At 38.3% G+C, this 15275-nt stretch overlaps 1 protein-coding gene across 1 annotated transcript in view; it reads left to right on the forward strand.

The window, feature by feature from the left end:
• The window catches only part of LOC307003663 (copine-8), a 129659-nt gene that overhangs the window by 25047 nt on the left and 89337 nt on the right, over positions 1-15275 (forward strand). The window contains exon 2 of the mRNA XM_079622375.1: positions 12419-12459. Coding sequence (XP_079478501.1) covers positions 12419-12459 — 41 coding nt within the window. The remainder of the gene's footprint in view (positions 1-12418; positions 12460-15275) is intronic.

Below are 15275 nucleotides of genomic sequence, written 5' to 3' on the forward strand. Positions count from 1 at the left end.
GTCGCAGAATATAAAAAAAACTACAATAATCAAGCAAATCTTTGGTTATTTCTTAGCTAGCACTATATGTACGTGATATACAAATCCATAACAGTGGCTGTAATGAGGAAAATGTTTAGGTAAATCTTTTTTGGCACCTGCTTTTTTTAATAACCGTCTAACTGTTTTAATTAACATTGATTTTATTGATAGATATTTATAATTGGTATGTCAGACCCTGTGTTGGCAATTAGACACATGTTGTTTTTCCCCTCCTCCAGTTAGCAGAACTTATCATCATTAATGGCATGTAGGCTGAAATACATTCTGCGAAATTGAAGCCGGTTTTTGTGGCTATTAATGTCTTCAGGTAGACAGCTGTCTAATGAAGCTTAACTGTAGCCTTCAAAATGACAAACACGTTGATTAACAAAAGGTTGCTTCAGACATTTTTTGAATTTTGTCAGGAAAAAAAGTCATAGCAGAGCTTGTGTGTGTGAGCTAGGCAAGACTCAGCCATTCTTCTGGCCATTACACTAGGAATTTTCTCACTCAAACCACCGACTGCCGCTGCTTCTGTTTTCTTCTAGAGGTAAAAGCTGCTCATAATTGCTGGTATAGTTATAGTATTATCCGTAATAATAGCATATTGGCAAAACATATTTATATTTATCAATGTACCATTCTAGGATCACACTACTCTTGGTATGAGTGGTTTTAAGAAAACATGGACCAGAGGTCTCAGTTCCTTCTCCTCCTGTCGTAGAGATATGAAATAGAGTTGCATGGAAATACTAATAAATTTACACGCAGTGCATGATTTCCTGTAAAGTTACAGTAAATTACCGGATGCACCGCAGACATTAAAGGGTTAGTTCACCCAAAAATGAAAATGCTGTCAATAATTACTCACCCTCATGTTGTTCCAACCCCGTAAGACTTTCGTTCATCTTCGGAAAACAAATTAAGATATTTTTTTATTAAATCTGAGAGCTGTCTCACTCCGCCATAGGCTGCTATTGTAATTGAAACTTGCCGGGCCAGAAAGTTAGTATAGACAATGTTTAAAATAGTCCAAGTGACTACAGTGGCTCAACCTTAAGTTTATCAAGCGATGAGAATACTTTTTGTGTGAAAAAACTAAAAACTAAAATAACGACTTTATTCAACTATTCACTATCTTCTGTGTGGGCCTCTTCGTGAGTTCACGTAGTGTAACAGCGCAGCGCTTCTGTGTTGTACGTCAGAACGTAGGCTCACTATTGGCCAGCATTACACACATGACCAGCGTCGGCCAATAATGAGCCTACGTTCTGACGAAGTGCTGCTTTATATGTTTAATAACATAAAATTCATACTGTTATCTTTGATGGCTATTCCTGAACTGCTCAAACTGAATGTAAGGGTGTTCACACTCGGAATGTTTGGTTTGATTAAAGCGAACCCTGATGCGATTACTCTGTTAAGTGTGAACGCTGCCATCCTAACCATGGTGCGCACCAAATAAGTGGACTCTCGGTCCGCTTCCAAACTTAAGTTCCTTGCACACCGAGTCTGAAATTATCGCACGTTAAAAAAATAAATACGACCTCACCTTGTCAATCACGTTTACACACTGCCTCCGAATCTTTCGTCCATCATAAATCAAAATAGATTTTCTGCGTTTTGCGCATAAAGCATTTTGAGAGGTGTTTTGACAATTCAGAGCCACCGTACAAGTGAACACCAAAATTGGTGTTTAGGATCAATATGTGGCTCCAGTATCGCTAGCAAAGCATCAAACTGAGCCACTCACATCCTGAAGTAAACTTTGAATCAGTCGGGATAATCCCGCAGCTCCTTGATGAGGAGGTGGAACTGTCCTTCCTCTCTACGCAATCTCAGGATTGGATGATGGACCCAATATTTCCTTTTTCTCTTTTTAAGAAGAGAGATGACAACAAAATCATCCTCACTGCTTGAAGACTCCATTTTGTATTGGTTTGCTAATTTTTCCGCAACGGATTAATTAATATGAATCGGACTCAGTGTGCAGGGGTTCTGTGCGTGATACATTTTTAGGATGACGAATAAGAGCATTTAGCCCTGAACACAGCATTGTTTTGGATGCTCGTTAAGTTTCGTCATGAATTATATGTAATAAAAGCCGGCCAATCATGTTGTAAACATATCCCTGTGCCTTTAGGTTCGGTAAAATACCACTGTGAACACTAAGCAGACCAGGACTAAATGTTTTTTTTTAGACCAGACCAAACGAACTAATGAACCAAACTACATGTGTGAAAAACTACGTTTCTTTATCTTCCAACCTTGAACACAATCACTTCTATAACCAGGAGTTGTGTGCCATATGAGGTCAGGGATAATGGTACTGTGATGGAAATAAAGATGATCACAGTTATAGTGCTAGAAAGGCATGTATTGAAGCTGCAAAAATACTGATGAGAACATTCAAAACTTGCCTGAGCTTAAGATACTCATCTACACTCAGGATATATGATGGATATGTGATGAAACTGGTGCAGGTTTCAGGCAGTGCTGGAATGCTGGGTTGTTTTCTCAGTAAACACAATGGTATTAGGGACGCTATCAAACAGAACGCTTACTGCGCCACTTTTCCATTGTTTTTCTATTTAAACACGCACTAGACAGCAAGTTTGACCATTTCACTTTTGTCTTGTGTCTTATTTCTGTCATTCACACACAACGTGATTTAGCATCCTTGGTTGGTCCTGGAACCACATTCCTGTCAAATATCCTATCCTTGAAATCCAAGGGAAAAAGATTGCTTGAATATTGTTCAAACTCCAACTCCAGACCTAATCATTTGAATCAAATTATTTGGATTTAAATGAAGATGTGAGGCTTATTTCAGGTCTAAAATCTTTAAATTCTCAGTACCTTTATTTCTGGGTGTTTTTATTTCTTTATTCGTTATCATATCTGTGTATTTATTTAATTAATTTGGGGGTGTTTTTTTGTTCAACATCCTGTCTGGGTTGATGATTGGTGCGTGTTTATTTCGTTATTAAGTTTGTATAATTAATAACAAATAATTACAGGATGATTGCTTCCAGGTAGATCTGTTTAATCAAAGAATTCTGTGCCCGGCGTTGTTCTTTTCACCAAGTTTCCAGTCGTTTTAGCTGTTATTTGCAGTTAGACACAACTATATTTCCACTTCATAGCCCTCCGCCCCCCAAGGCCTAAACCTTCCTCTCTGAGCTGTTATTTTCTGTGTTCATATCTTTTTATGAAATTGGTGTCATATTTACACATCCCACTTCCCCCTTCCCCTTTTTGCCCCTGTTTTATTGCTCTACCTAATCATATAATCCTTTATCAGGCTTCCTTAGTTCCCCTGCCGCACCCCTCTCTTCCCCCCTGTAAAATGACACGGCAGGAAAGCGTAGCAGGTCCACTGTAGTGTGACTGTTCTTTAATTAAAAGCCCCTGCTTGTCTCTGGGTATTCAAACAGCTGCGCCTCTGACGAATCCATTCCCTCGCCGCTCTCAGTGAGTGTGATTAAAGCATGATGGCCGTCCCAGTTGACCAACACTAAATCCGACAAATTATATTTACATCAACATAAGCCCAAGGAAAGGATCGTCACGTCTGGCTGAAACAAAACCGGAAACGAAAAATACATTCTTGGATCAGCATCCTTTGTTTTTCTTGGAACAATATTCCTTTCAAAGAAACTCATGTCCACACCTTAACCTTACTGTAATTCCTAAACCAGACGGGAAATGAAAACAATGTTGTTCTTTTAATGAAAAGAAAGCTGTTTAAGAATGTTGTTTACAATAATACCTTAAAGCTACACTGTGTAGGATTTACTCCAATCTAGCTGTGAAATTGTATATGACTACCAACTGAATATTACTTTTTAGCCCCTCCCATTCCGAGGGCGTTTTAACTCCTACGGTGGCCGTATTATTTCAAATCTGCCGTATTAATAATAGTAATCTCCCGCTCGCATTTGTCACAGTGCCACTGAGTGTAAAAACGCGAAAGGCGAAACTTGAATTTCCAGGTATGTCCCTCTTTGGCTAATGTATTTTCAAGATGGAGGCGCAACATGGCTGCCGCCAGTTGAGCGACTCGCTCATATGTATTATAAATGGCAGATTCTACGCTTACGAGAATTCTTGATTAGTTGGTAGAAGTAATTATACATTAATGAGCACATATCATTTTGAAAGAACAAAGTGTTTTTTGCTAAGAATCAACTTAAAAAATTACACAGTGTAGCTTTAAGGCATTATTGTAAACTAAACTAAGATGTTCTCTAAGGACTTTTTTATGGCAATCATGAACCATTTGCGTCTACATGTAAAACGCATGTGGACGCCGTCAGCGTTTTCACAGGTTTACGTTTTTGAAGTTTGCACAGATATAACCTTTTTTTCAAATTTCAAGCCTTGCACCTTGGAACCTATTTCAAAGTTTGCGTTCTCGAGCCACCAGGCACTGTTTTGTGCAAATGAGCGGCCGGATCGCATTAGGGGTTTTCTGTTAGTATACGGTGTCGTGTGAGCGGACCCTAAGTTAATAACTAATGATGGTTGCGACGGAAGTGAATCAATCAAAAGTAACTTTAGCTGGACAATAACTTTATTCTAGAGCTGTTGTAATGCCAAAACAATCTCTGTTACTTTAATTTCCTTTTATCACTGTACAGCTGATTTGAAACAATCTATATTGTTAAAAGCGCTATATAAATCAAGGTGACTTGACTTAAATAGTCATTTTGTCCTCTTTGGCTGACACAACGATGCTGGATCCAGGAAGATGCTTTACTTTAAAATCACGTCCAACACATTGATTATTATTGAGATGAAGGTTTGATCAATGGAAATTTTTAGAGGAATTATTCAGATGTCCCATCAACACCAATCTCCAATTTCTAATATATTTGTTGCGTCATTATTACGTATAGTGGTAGTTACAGCTTTGACAGCAAGCCAAATCTGTTTTCTTTCATATTACTCATCATTTTGTTGACAATGCGGATATACCAATATCCAGGATATAGTGTATATGAAACCAATTCTTTGTATTACAAAAAGCATATTAAATATTACATATTTAACAGAAAATCCCTCGCAACATGTTTTTGGCTGATACAGAGGTTGATATATCCCAGCAAGCAATAGCCGTCAATAATCTCGATATAGTCCGGCTATGAGTAACACACTTCTAGGCAAAATAACCTTGAATTTGGTTACGTCGTTTTTGCCAAAATAACTTGCTTCCATCTTGTAAGCAAAGTAAACAGTGACTACAAGGTGTTTGGTTTTATTTTTGCACTCATTATATTTCTTTGTCATCTAATTGATGACTAGTCTATTCTTGGGATATGGTTTAGACATCTATTCAATTTTCACTGAAAGCCAAAATTTTGTCATTTTTTGCCTAGACGTCAGGGCTGTGTTTGGACGGCTATTAGTCTTTTAAACGCGAAATAGCTTGCTGGGATTATGTGTTGTTTTAACATAGACAATGCGGATATACTGTATATGAAACCAATTCTTTGCATAAAAAATCACATCGAAATATGACATATTTAACAGAAAATCCAAATTTGTGTATTTGCAGATACAGAGGCTGATATATGAGTCTATAGCCATGTTGGTCAGAGGTCTGACACAGGAAAAAATGAAGGCGAAGGAAGAATGATGTGTTTATTTCTGGCCGTTATGATGTACAGTGTTGGCTTGAACCCTCTGATCTTGTTGAAGACATACGGACTGCACAGTCTGAACGCTCGCCGGTTATTAAGGGAGACAGTCTGGATGTTTTCTGGGAGAGAGGGAGAGTGGGTGGGTGCGAACTGCCGGGAATGTCACGTTTTTCCTCTGTGCTTTTGTTTTTTTTTGCACAGGGATTCCTAACATGTGACAAGCAGCATCTCACCCGCGCTTTCACTTCCAGCTTTTGATGTCTCTCACTCTGGCACCCCTCGCTCTAGCTCCGAGGGCCTGCATCTGTCTGTATCCTGTCAGCAGATCAAATAGATGACGCTTGCACAGAGAGCTCTATTATCCTCCTACTCCCTCTTGCCCTGTTATTTACACTCTGACTGGAGTTCACGTTGCACTTTTGATGCCACCCGGGTTTGAAACCTTTTGCAGTGTCACTCAGTCTATTGGCAGTTTATTTGGTGAAGACGCGTACCTCTAGGGCGAATTCACTAAATGGTTGCGACAGTTTCGTATGCAGAATTTCAACACAAAACCATCTGCAATCTGGTGTAACTAGAAGCTAATGCTACCATATGAGTAAGTATCATTCATTAACAACCAGTTTTTGCGAAAGTTACTTTGAAAAGTACAATTGTAATTGACTATATTGGGCCCTACCATACAACCGGCGCAATGCAGAGCCAAGGCGCGACACAAGTGTTTTTTGCTAGTTTCAGCCCGATGCAGTTATCATTTTCACGTCCTGCTGTATGTTATTTAAATAGTAAATGATTTTGCAGCCATGGGCGTGCTGCTCTGAAAATGAGGTGTGTGTTCAGACGCATTGTTTGCATTGTTTTGAGGACGCAGAAATAGACTGTGCCATTGATCAACTGAAACCTGGTCTAAAGTCAATGGCGCAGTATTTGTTTTGTTATTTAAAGAGCGCGTTAGTAATGTGAGCCTATAGATGGGTCCACAACGCGCCTACACATGCCAAATATTAAAAACAAAAGGATTACGATGTAAAATATTAATATTGTGTACATAAAGATATGGTGGAATGCGGCTTGTCTCGTAGCGTAGATGGTCTGCTGGCACGCTTTAACCTCGCGCACAAGCAGATCCGTTTCCTCTCTGGCGAAGCGTTCAGTCTTTCCGCTTGCTAATTCCCCCATGTAAATAGCGAATCCACCATGGCGCGAGCGCAACTGGCTTTTAAAGGGAATGAGAGATGAGACTCTGATTGGTTTATTGCACGTTACGCCCAAAACACACCCATTACTCATTAAGAGAATAGGGACAACCCTTTTAGACCATGCGCCGGGAGCGCAGACCATTTTTCCCGTCGTTAAACCAGCAAAAGTGGATTCGGACACGCCATAAGTGCGATTGCGCCGTGCACTTTAGACCATGAGGGTTAGGGTTTCGGTTGAGACGCTTTGCTTGCTATGATATGTAATATCTGCGGAAGTGTTAGGTTTATCTCATTTCACAGATAGTTTCGTTTCTGTGATGTTTTCTATATAAAAATGGCGATACATTGTAAAATATTTAGCTCTGGCTCATGTTTTAAATTAATTTGTTCCGTTTTATGTTGTCATCTGTTGACGTTGTACAAGCAGAATTTGACGGTTGGTCATCGGGGTATTTGACCAACCCCTCATTCAACTGTGATTGGACGGCTGGGTAAAAAGTGACAGTGATAAGCGCTGCGTTTTTCCCCAAAGTTGAACATTCTTCAAATCGGCGACCGTTAAAAAACGGCAAGCGCTCAGCATATTAGTGTGAAAAAGACACTTTGCGCCTCGTTACGCTCCTGCCGTTTTAAAAACGCAACCATTGAAAACAATTGGAAAAAGACGCCAGCCGTGTGATAAAGTGCTTTGGTGGACACGTGGCCGTACTATAGCAATAAAATAAACAAAATTAAACGGTTTAACTAATGTCATTTTTGCTTATTCGTATGGTTGAATTGGATCATCGAAGGTCAGCAGCAAAGACATTGGTTAATAAAGTGAGATTAAATGCATTAAGTATATTTGTATTATTTAACATCTTTAATAATTGCAGGTTTGCGTAATATTCTGAGTTTGCATTTCACAGATTTTATTCATTTTGAGGAATATTGAATCTGATTTTGTGCAAGTGCGATGAGTAAATTCATGCTCACATTTAGTCTAGAACTATATAAGAATATAACAAAACAATACAACTATATAATATATGTAGAAACAATTTTCACAAGTAAATTTCACATATAATTACAAATAATTGGCAAGTAACATATTCAAAAGTCCTCAATATCTTCATCCAGCTCAACAAAGTTCAAGTTTTGCTCTCATCCAAAAGTGTCAGTGCACAATAAATCATAACACATTTTAAATAATGATCAAATGATAGAAGCTAACGCAAGTTTGGGAATTACGCAACGCAAATTGCGTTTAGTGACTGTGTTTGCAAATAAGCAGAGCTGTCATCAGATACATTATTAGTAAATGCCTCTTCCGTGCATGTCCGTTTACTCTCCTTCAATGTCTTCTTGCCTCCCTCTCTCATTCTCTTTGCCCGTCTGTCTCTCTCTCTCTATCGCCTTCTTGTCCTTGAGGTCTTTCCCCTTCGCCAGCTTGCCAGGAACATTCACCCACCCACTGGAAATTACAGCTGAGAGAAAGAGCTGTTTTTATGCGTTTATCATCCTTTCCACTGAAAACTCCTTGAAGCATGTGTCAATTTTATTAGCATGTCAGGTGGAAGCCCTTATCGAGCGCGCTGGACCTTGCAAGCATTGGAAACCCGTCGTGATGTAACCCCATGTGTGCGGCTGCCCAGAATCACAGATTAAAAATGATTTTCAATTTAATGTATATCTCTGGACTTAGCAGGAAAACGTGTTAAAACAGTGTTACACTTAAAATGGAACCCTACTGGGATTTAAAGCAGTAGTGTGAAATTCATATTTTAGTTAAAGCACTTATTGAGTACTTTAGTTATAACATTTTATTTAATTTAATGCAAGAAATAATATTGTAGTATGATTTTCTGAAGCTAGAATGCCAGATAATATGTGACATACCAATTTTATTTTATTGATTTTTTTTTTATATTTTATTACATTTTTGTTATTTTAAACATTGTATTTTATTGGGTTCCTCAGTATAATGCCAATACAACATACACAATTGACCTGCAAATATGTCATCCATGCAACCCATTAAAAATGAATAAATAAACAAATAACTGTAAGTCCTGCCCAATCGGTCCAACGACAGTTTCCGATAAGTGAGGGTTACTGCATGTTACTGTCTTTTCAGCATGGCAAAGTAATTTAATTCCAATTCAACTTTTATCTGACTCCATTTTTTTACGACCTTAAATTTAGGTTAGAATGCCAATTGGTTATGGTCATTGATATAATAGTTTAGCAATACATTTGATTATTCTATTTAACTCTTTACTTTGTATTTTACTCGTTCATTAGAAATATATGTCGCTTAGAGAGTCTCGCGCCGGCCGTTCTTTTACGTGGCTCTCACGATCTCATGAAAGTGCGTATATATACCACGAATGTTATTTTTTGTGCCATTTATATGCCAAAAAAAGTTATAGAAGTTTGAGTTGATAAAAATGTACCGTACAATGTTAACATTTTTATTATTCATATTTTATATAAAATATATATTTTCAAAACCTGCTGGACTCTAAAACTGCTAAAACAATCAAAGCCAAAAATATTAACAGGTTGTGTTTCAAATCTTAGGTTGATATCTAAAAAATAAGCTTTCAGTGAGATTTTTTTTGGGCGGAGTACCAAACTTTTCCACTAGTTGACATTACTGCCCATATAAGGGGCGCCTCCATTTCCATATGTTGTTTGGGTGATCTGAACCATTATTTTTTTTACAATTTTCATACAATTTATGAAGTAGACATCCTATTCAGAAGTAGTATTGGAAGCTTGGTAGATTTTGAAATAAATTCAACCTCTAAGAAACACAAAAAGATCACGTATGTGCATTATAGCTCGCTGACACATCACAAATGGTGAATCTATCATTTTTTTCTTTATATTCAAAACATTTTCAGACCTTGTTTTCTAAAATAATTGAATGGATGCTATCTTTTGAACTCTTGGCATGAAAACAAACTGAGGTTTCTACCATTCTTTCATGATTTTTCATGTTCATCACTATTTCAAAATAAAGGTCTGAACACGCCTTAGGAGAATGACAATATTCTTGTTGCAAATTGATAAATTACAGCTCCTCCGTAATTTATTTTGAACATGATGTCACCAAATATGTAAACTAGAGATTGTAAGCTTTCAAATGATATATAGTTTGTCAAGATTAGTTTAGGTTTAATATAGGATATTACTGTTTTAAATATGTAACGGCCGATGCCAATATAAGGGGTTATGACTAAAGCAGTTCAACAATGCCGCAACACAACATAGCAAGAGAGTTCAGATGTTAATTTCCTTTGTTTTCTCAGAGAGTAGCCCTCTCTTCCAATTCTTCCAGTTTCTCCAGTCTTACATAACCAACCTCACAGTTCCAAAAGTAAAAACATAAATAGACCAGGAGATAGATGTTATTATACCCAAATAAAAGAGGAAGTATTTTTCAAAGAAGTCTTGATGTGACGTCCATTTCATTTTAAAGTAACCAGGTTTACTCTTTTACATGGCATTGACAAGATTGACAAAGATAGTTACACGAACAGGATTGGTAAGCGATTATATCACACTATCGCGTGCGGGTCTATTAGCTTGGCTGCTAAAATTCTGTTAAAAGCATATTTACTGTAAATATATTTTCTGTGTAAACACCACCTATGATATAATCTGCAATTTGCATTGAGGATGGAGAACAGGTGAAAGGGGAAGGTACATAAAACACTAAATGGAAGTCCTCTGACAATCCCAGGGATCTGTCCGGGTTGTCAAGGGATATACTAAGCACGTCCTCATAATGGAACGGCTGCGTGTAAGCTGTAGATCGGAGAGACTTTATTTCCAGTCCCTCAGCACAATCCCTTTATCCACTCGGAACAGAAAAACTCGAGATTTTATCAGAGAGGACAGGGCAGACTTTCAGAACCCAACACTGACACAATCATTTACCTCAAAACCGGCGCTAATGCACAGTTACTAAAGCCCAGATGCGGAACTTCAACTCTTCCCCGCTGCACCTGCCACGTTTACCTTGAACGTCTACCTTAAAATATCCGTATTCCGCACCGTATATATATATATATCCGTCCACTTATAATGCTAGTCACGATTTTGTGCCATTTTTCTAGCCTCTCTAAATATGACACTGTACCTTTAAGACTTCTATATGTAAATTACCTTTGTAATGGCCGAGCTCATGAATTCTGCATTAGTAAATAGGGGTGGTCACATGTTAATGAGGTCATGGCTGGGATGTCATTAAATATGCGCTTGGTCTTATTGTGAATTTTATGGATCTTTCTGCAGTCAATCTGGTGTTCTGTGGTTGTCACTTTTCGTTAGTACTTCGTAATTAGCTTGTGAGGGTCAAGACACATTGTGTTTGCTATTAAAGTGACTCTGGAAGAGAGACTGGGGTCAGGTGGAACAGAACGGAATTCGTTATGCTCTGATTTATTGTATTCTTCAATCGTGAACAATCTGTTGTGATGACACTTGTTCGGTATATGCTCAGTGAAGAAGATTTGAACTATACAAGTATTGACACTGACACTGGCTGCTTAAATAGCAATGGAAAAATAGAAAAACAACTATTTTAAACGGTAATAATTTGTCACAGGATTCATGTTTTTATTGTATTTTTGATTAAATAAAGCCTTGTTGAGTTTATTTATTTATTTGACATCTGAACCCTAACAGATGTTAATCCTGACTGTTAAAAATATCAAGCAAATATTAATAATCGGTGCCTGGAATCACGAACTTATAAAAACGGTGCAAGTTTTTGAAAACGGTCTCAGTGTAAAAAACAAAAACATGAATCTTTGAAGACGATGACGTCATGCACATGCGCATCGCATGTTCAGTCTATTGTGTTTCATCGCCATCTCACGGCCTGGCAGCAGAATACAGCGTTTTTAGTCGTTTTCGCGGATCCGTGTGAATGGGGATCGTCTTGACAACGGTGGCGTCTGTACGCGAAAAACTCAAAGGAAAAACTTCCCAGTTTTAAGCATATCGTTGTCGTGTAAACGTACCCTTAGTTAGTTTTTGTCTCAGTCACCTGTTTTCCTCTGTTCCAGTTTCCCGCTCTTTGTTTGTTACCATGGTTTTTGATTAATTAGTTGACACCTGTTCGTCATTGAGTTCAATCATTACCACGTGTATTTAAGTTCCTCATTTCATTAAATTGTCTGGTGTTGTTCGCGTGTGATGCTGTTTCTTAACTTTGTAACTTGCGGATTATTTGAGTTTGATTTATTAATAAATCTTTTCTTTATGTAAACCTGTTTGAACTCTTTCATCAATATCTTTTGTGTGTAATAATTTTGTATTACAAAGTATGTTCAATTGTATGGTTTAGTCTTTCGCATTTTAAATCTATTAATAGAACACTTTTTCCAAATACAAATATTTCTTACGAAGTGTAGTAGTTATGAATGTAAAAAAAGAAGTTACAATTACATCTGACTCTTCAATACTTCACACACATACCAAACACACAAAGGAATGTGTTTTCCAGTTTGTCTTCCTTCCCGCATAATTATAATTGTTCATGTGTGTTTCCTTTCACAGAAACCTTCTCGACAGAGACACGTTTTCCAAATCAGATCCAAGTAAGAATGTCTTTCTTGTCCCTTTTTTTTATAATTGTTGCTCAAATGCATACTGTACTGTGAAATATGCCAATCCAACGTACAGATCCTGCCACGATTTACTATGACCTGGTGTACGGCGGTAAGGCGAACTGCTCTCAGCCTTGTTAAAAGGAAACGTTCTACACAGTCTGGAAGCTTACACAATCGCATGACTCACTGCTTTCTGTTTGCGTTCTCTCGCACTGATTGTGTGAAGTTTCAGATCTGAATGTGGCACGGGCCTCAGATATAGACACACCGTGGGCGGCACTGATTATTGTAACATTTGCCTTCAACTCCACAAAGTCCTTCTGAAGAGAAAATCAAAATGCCACAATAGAGTAATCCAAATTCAAAAAGTACAGGCGAAGAGAGCTGTCTGAAGGATGATACTTAATGTTGTTAACCTACTTTGGGTGTTTTCTAAGATTTCATAATCATTTTTTTCCTGTTATTTTTGTATTTATTTACTTCTCATAATTATAATTTTAGGAACACATTTAGTCTAAATCGCATTCAAAACCACATGAACAACTTCATATTCATCATATCCATATTCCAAAAGCATTGAGGTTTCACCACGACCTTATCAATGATACTTGTCAGTTATTTCCTCTAATTACAGATCCTCATACCACTCATTCATGCAGGGCCCTTTCACACCTACCTTGTTTTCTGACTTTTCAGTTTGATCCGAATCAAAATTACAGGTGTGAAACCTCCACCGGACCACGGTCCGGACCAACCGGACGAAATTTGGTCCGATGAAAAGAGGTAGTCTCGGTCTGGATCAAACTGAACAAAGCTTTGGTTAGTTTCTAGTGTGAACGCATTTTCTGTATGGTTTCGGACTTACAGATCTTTTACAGGAAGTTCTGGTGGTTCCCAAGTAGCCGAAGAAGACAAAGATAGCAGGAAAAATTAGCCGTGGTACATGAGGAGAGGAGGAGGTTTTTAATTGAAATATGGTCTGACGACATAAGAAGTCAACTGGAAAAAAACGCGTGCAGTCTTCTCCTCCTTTCCTGCCGGCGACGATCAAATGTTCGCACAACGAGGACGTTTATTCGGCGAATTTGAAGACGAACGTCCGTTTACAAGCCAATCAATGTCAAGATGCCGCCCGCATAGATGATGACGACAGGACGCAAGTATGTAATGTAAAGTTCTTTAGCGCGCTCGCATAAATCAAGCGTAGCGTTAGTTCTGGCAGGTCACGTTAGTCAAGCTCGCATCAGCTGACTCTCAGCTGATCCACGTCTACCAATAGGAATACGGCGCCTATCGCTGTAAACATATAAGCTCCTTCAGTATTATCAGCAGCTATCATGTTTCTCAGGAGCGAATTACCCTCCTCCATCCCCAGCTCCTCCTGTCTCCAGTCAGGGTTTGGGATTTTGATTCCCCTTGAATCAAAATAAATTCTCGAAATTATCTTGTACTTTAAAATCTTGAATTAATGATATCTGCAATACATTCATGTTGGTTCTGTTCTGTTTACCCGAAGGGGGAGGGGGTTATTGCTGCTCTCCCTACTCTTACCCATGCTAGGCTGCATGGATGCGCAGGGAGTTCTCGCCCAGAATGGAACCACACCGCCAATCCAAACTATGTGCTAATTGTCAATCGTATTTGACGATAGTGGTCTTGACAGAATTGCAGCGTGAAACCAAACCAAAACTTACAGAATGTATAAAATGTATCAAAACATGAACTTTGGTTCGGACCTTGGTGGGGACTTTCAGGTGTGAAAACGCCCGTCATTTCTCTTTCACTCAGACCTCCAGAACTTTCATTTAGAATTCCAATTCTTTATAGTCACCCACTCATACTGATCATTCATTCCCTTGCTTGGCCAACATTCATGCATACTCATTGTTAGGTAAAATTGGATATCAGAATGAAGTCAATGATCAATGAAGAGCTGAGTGGAACACCAGATCTGGGGACCAAGAATGACAAACACAGAAGGAAGTGCAGTTCACTCAGTCAACTTTATTGTGCTTGTGCAATAGTTTATATACTGTAGCAAGTCAGCCTAGGGTGTTGGCTGAAACCAACAAATAGAATAGCAAGTCCATATAGAAAAGAAAGGAGACTGTCAGCTGAGCTGGGGAAGGTGGAGGGTTTCTGAAAGCGCACTGCAGACTGCTTACAGCAAATCATTCACTTTTCTAGCCAAAAGGGAAAGTTCTTGAGCACCACTTGGGGTCTATCTGTGCATGAATTAGATTATGAAATATATTAAAATAGAATATTTTTATTCTATAATAATATAAATATTTATTTCGAAACGTTACTGTTTTTACACTTTTTTTTGTATATCAAATAAATGCAGCCTTGGTGACCATAAAGGTATTTGTTAAAAAAAAAATGTATGTTTTATTTTGTTACGAACCATAACATTTTGAATGGTAGTTTATATATACATTTACTAATTCACTTTTTCAGCCTTTTACTCAATCATTCATTCACTCACTCACTCACGCAGTCACTCTCTTACTCACTTGCTCAACTTTCACTGATTCCCTCGAACTTTATAATTCGCTCACTCATTCATACAGTTACACATTAATTACTTAAACTGCTCACTCACTCACTCACTCACTCACTCACTCACTCACTCACTCACTCACTCACTCACTCACTCACTCACTCTCTCACTCTCTCTCTCTCCCTCACTCACTCACTCACTCACTCACTCACTCACTCACTCACTCACTCACTCACTCACTCACTCTCTCTCCCTCACTCACTCACTCACTCACTCACTCACTCACTCACTCACTCACTCA

Source organism: Phoxinus phoxinus, assembly GCF_949152265.1.
Source record: "Phoxinus phoxinus genome assembly, chromosome: 9".
Taxonomy (NCBI): domain Eukaryota; kingdom Metazoa; phylum Chordata; class Actinopteri; order Cypriniformes; family Leuciscidae; genus Phoxinus; species Phoxinus phoxinus.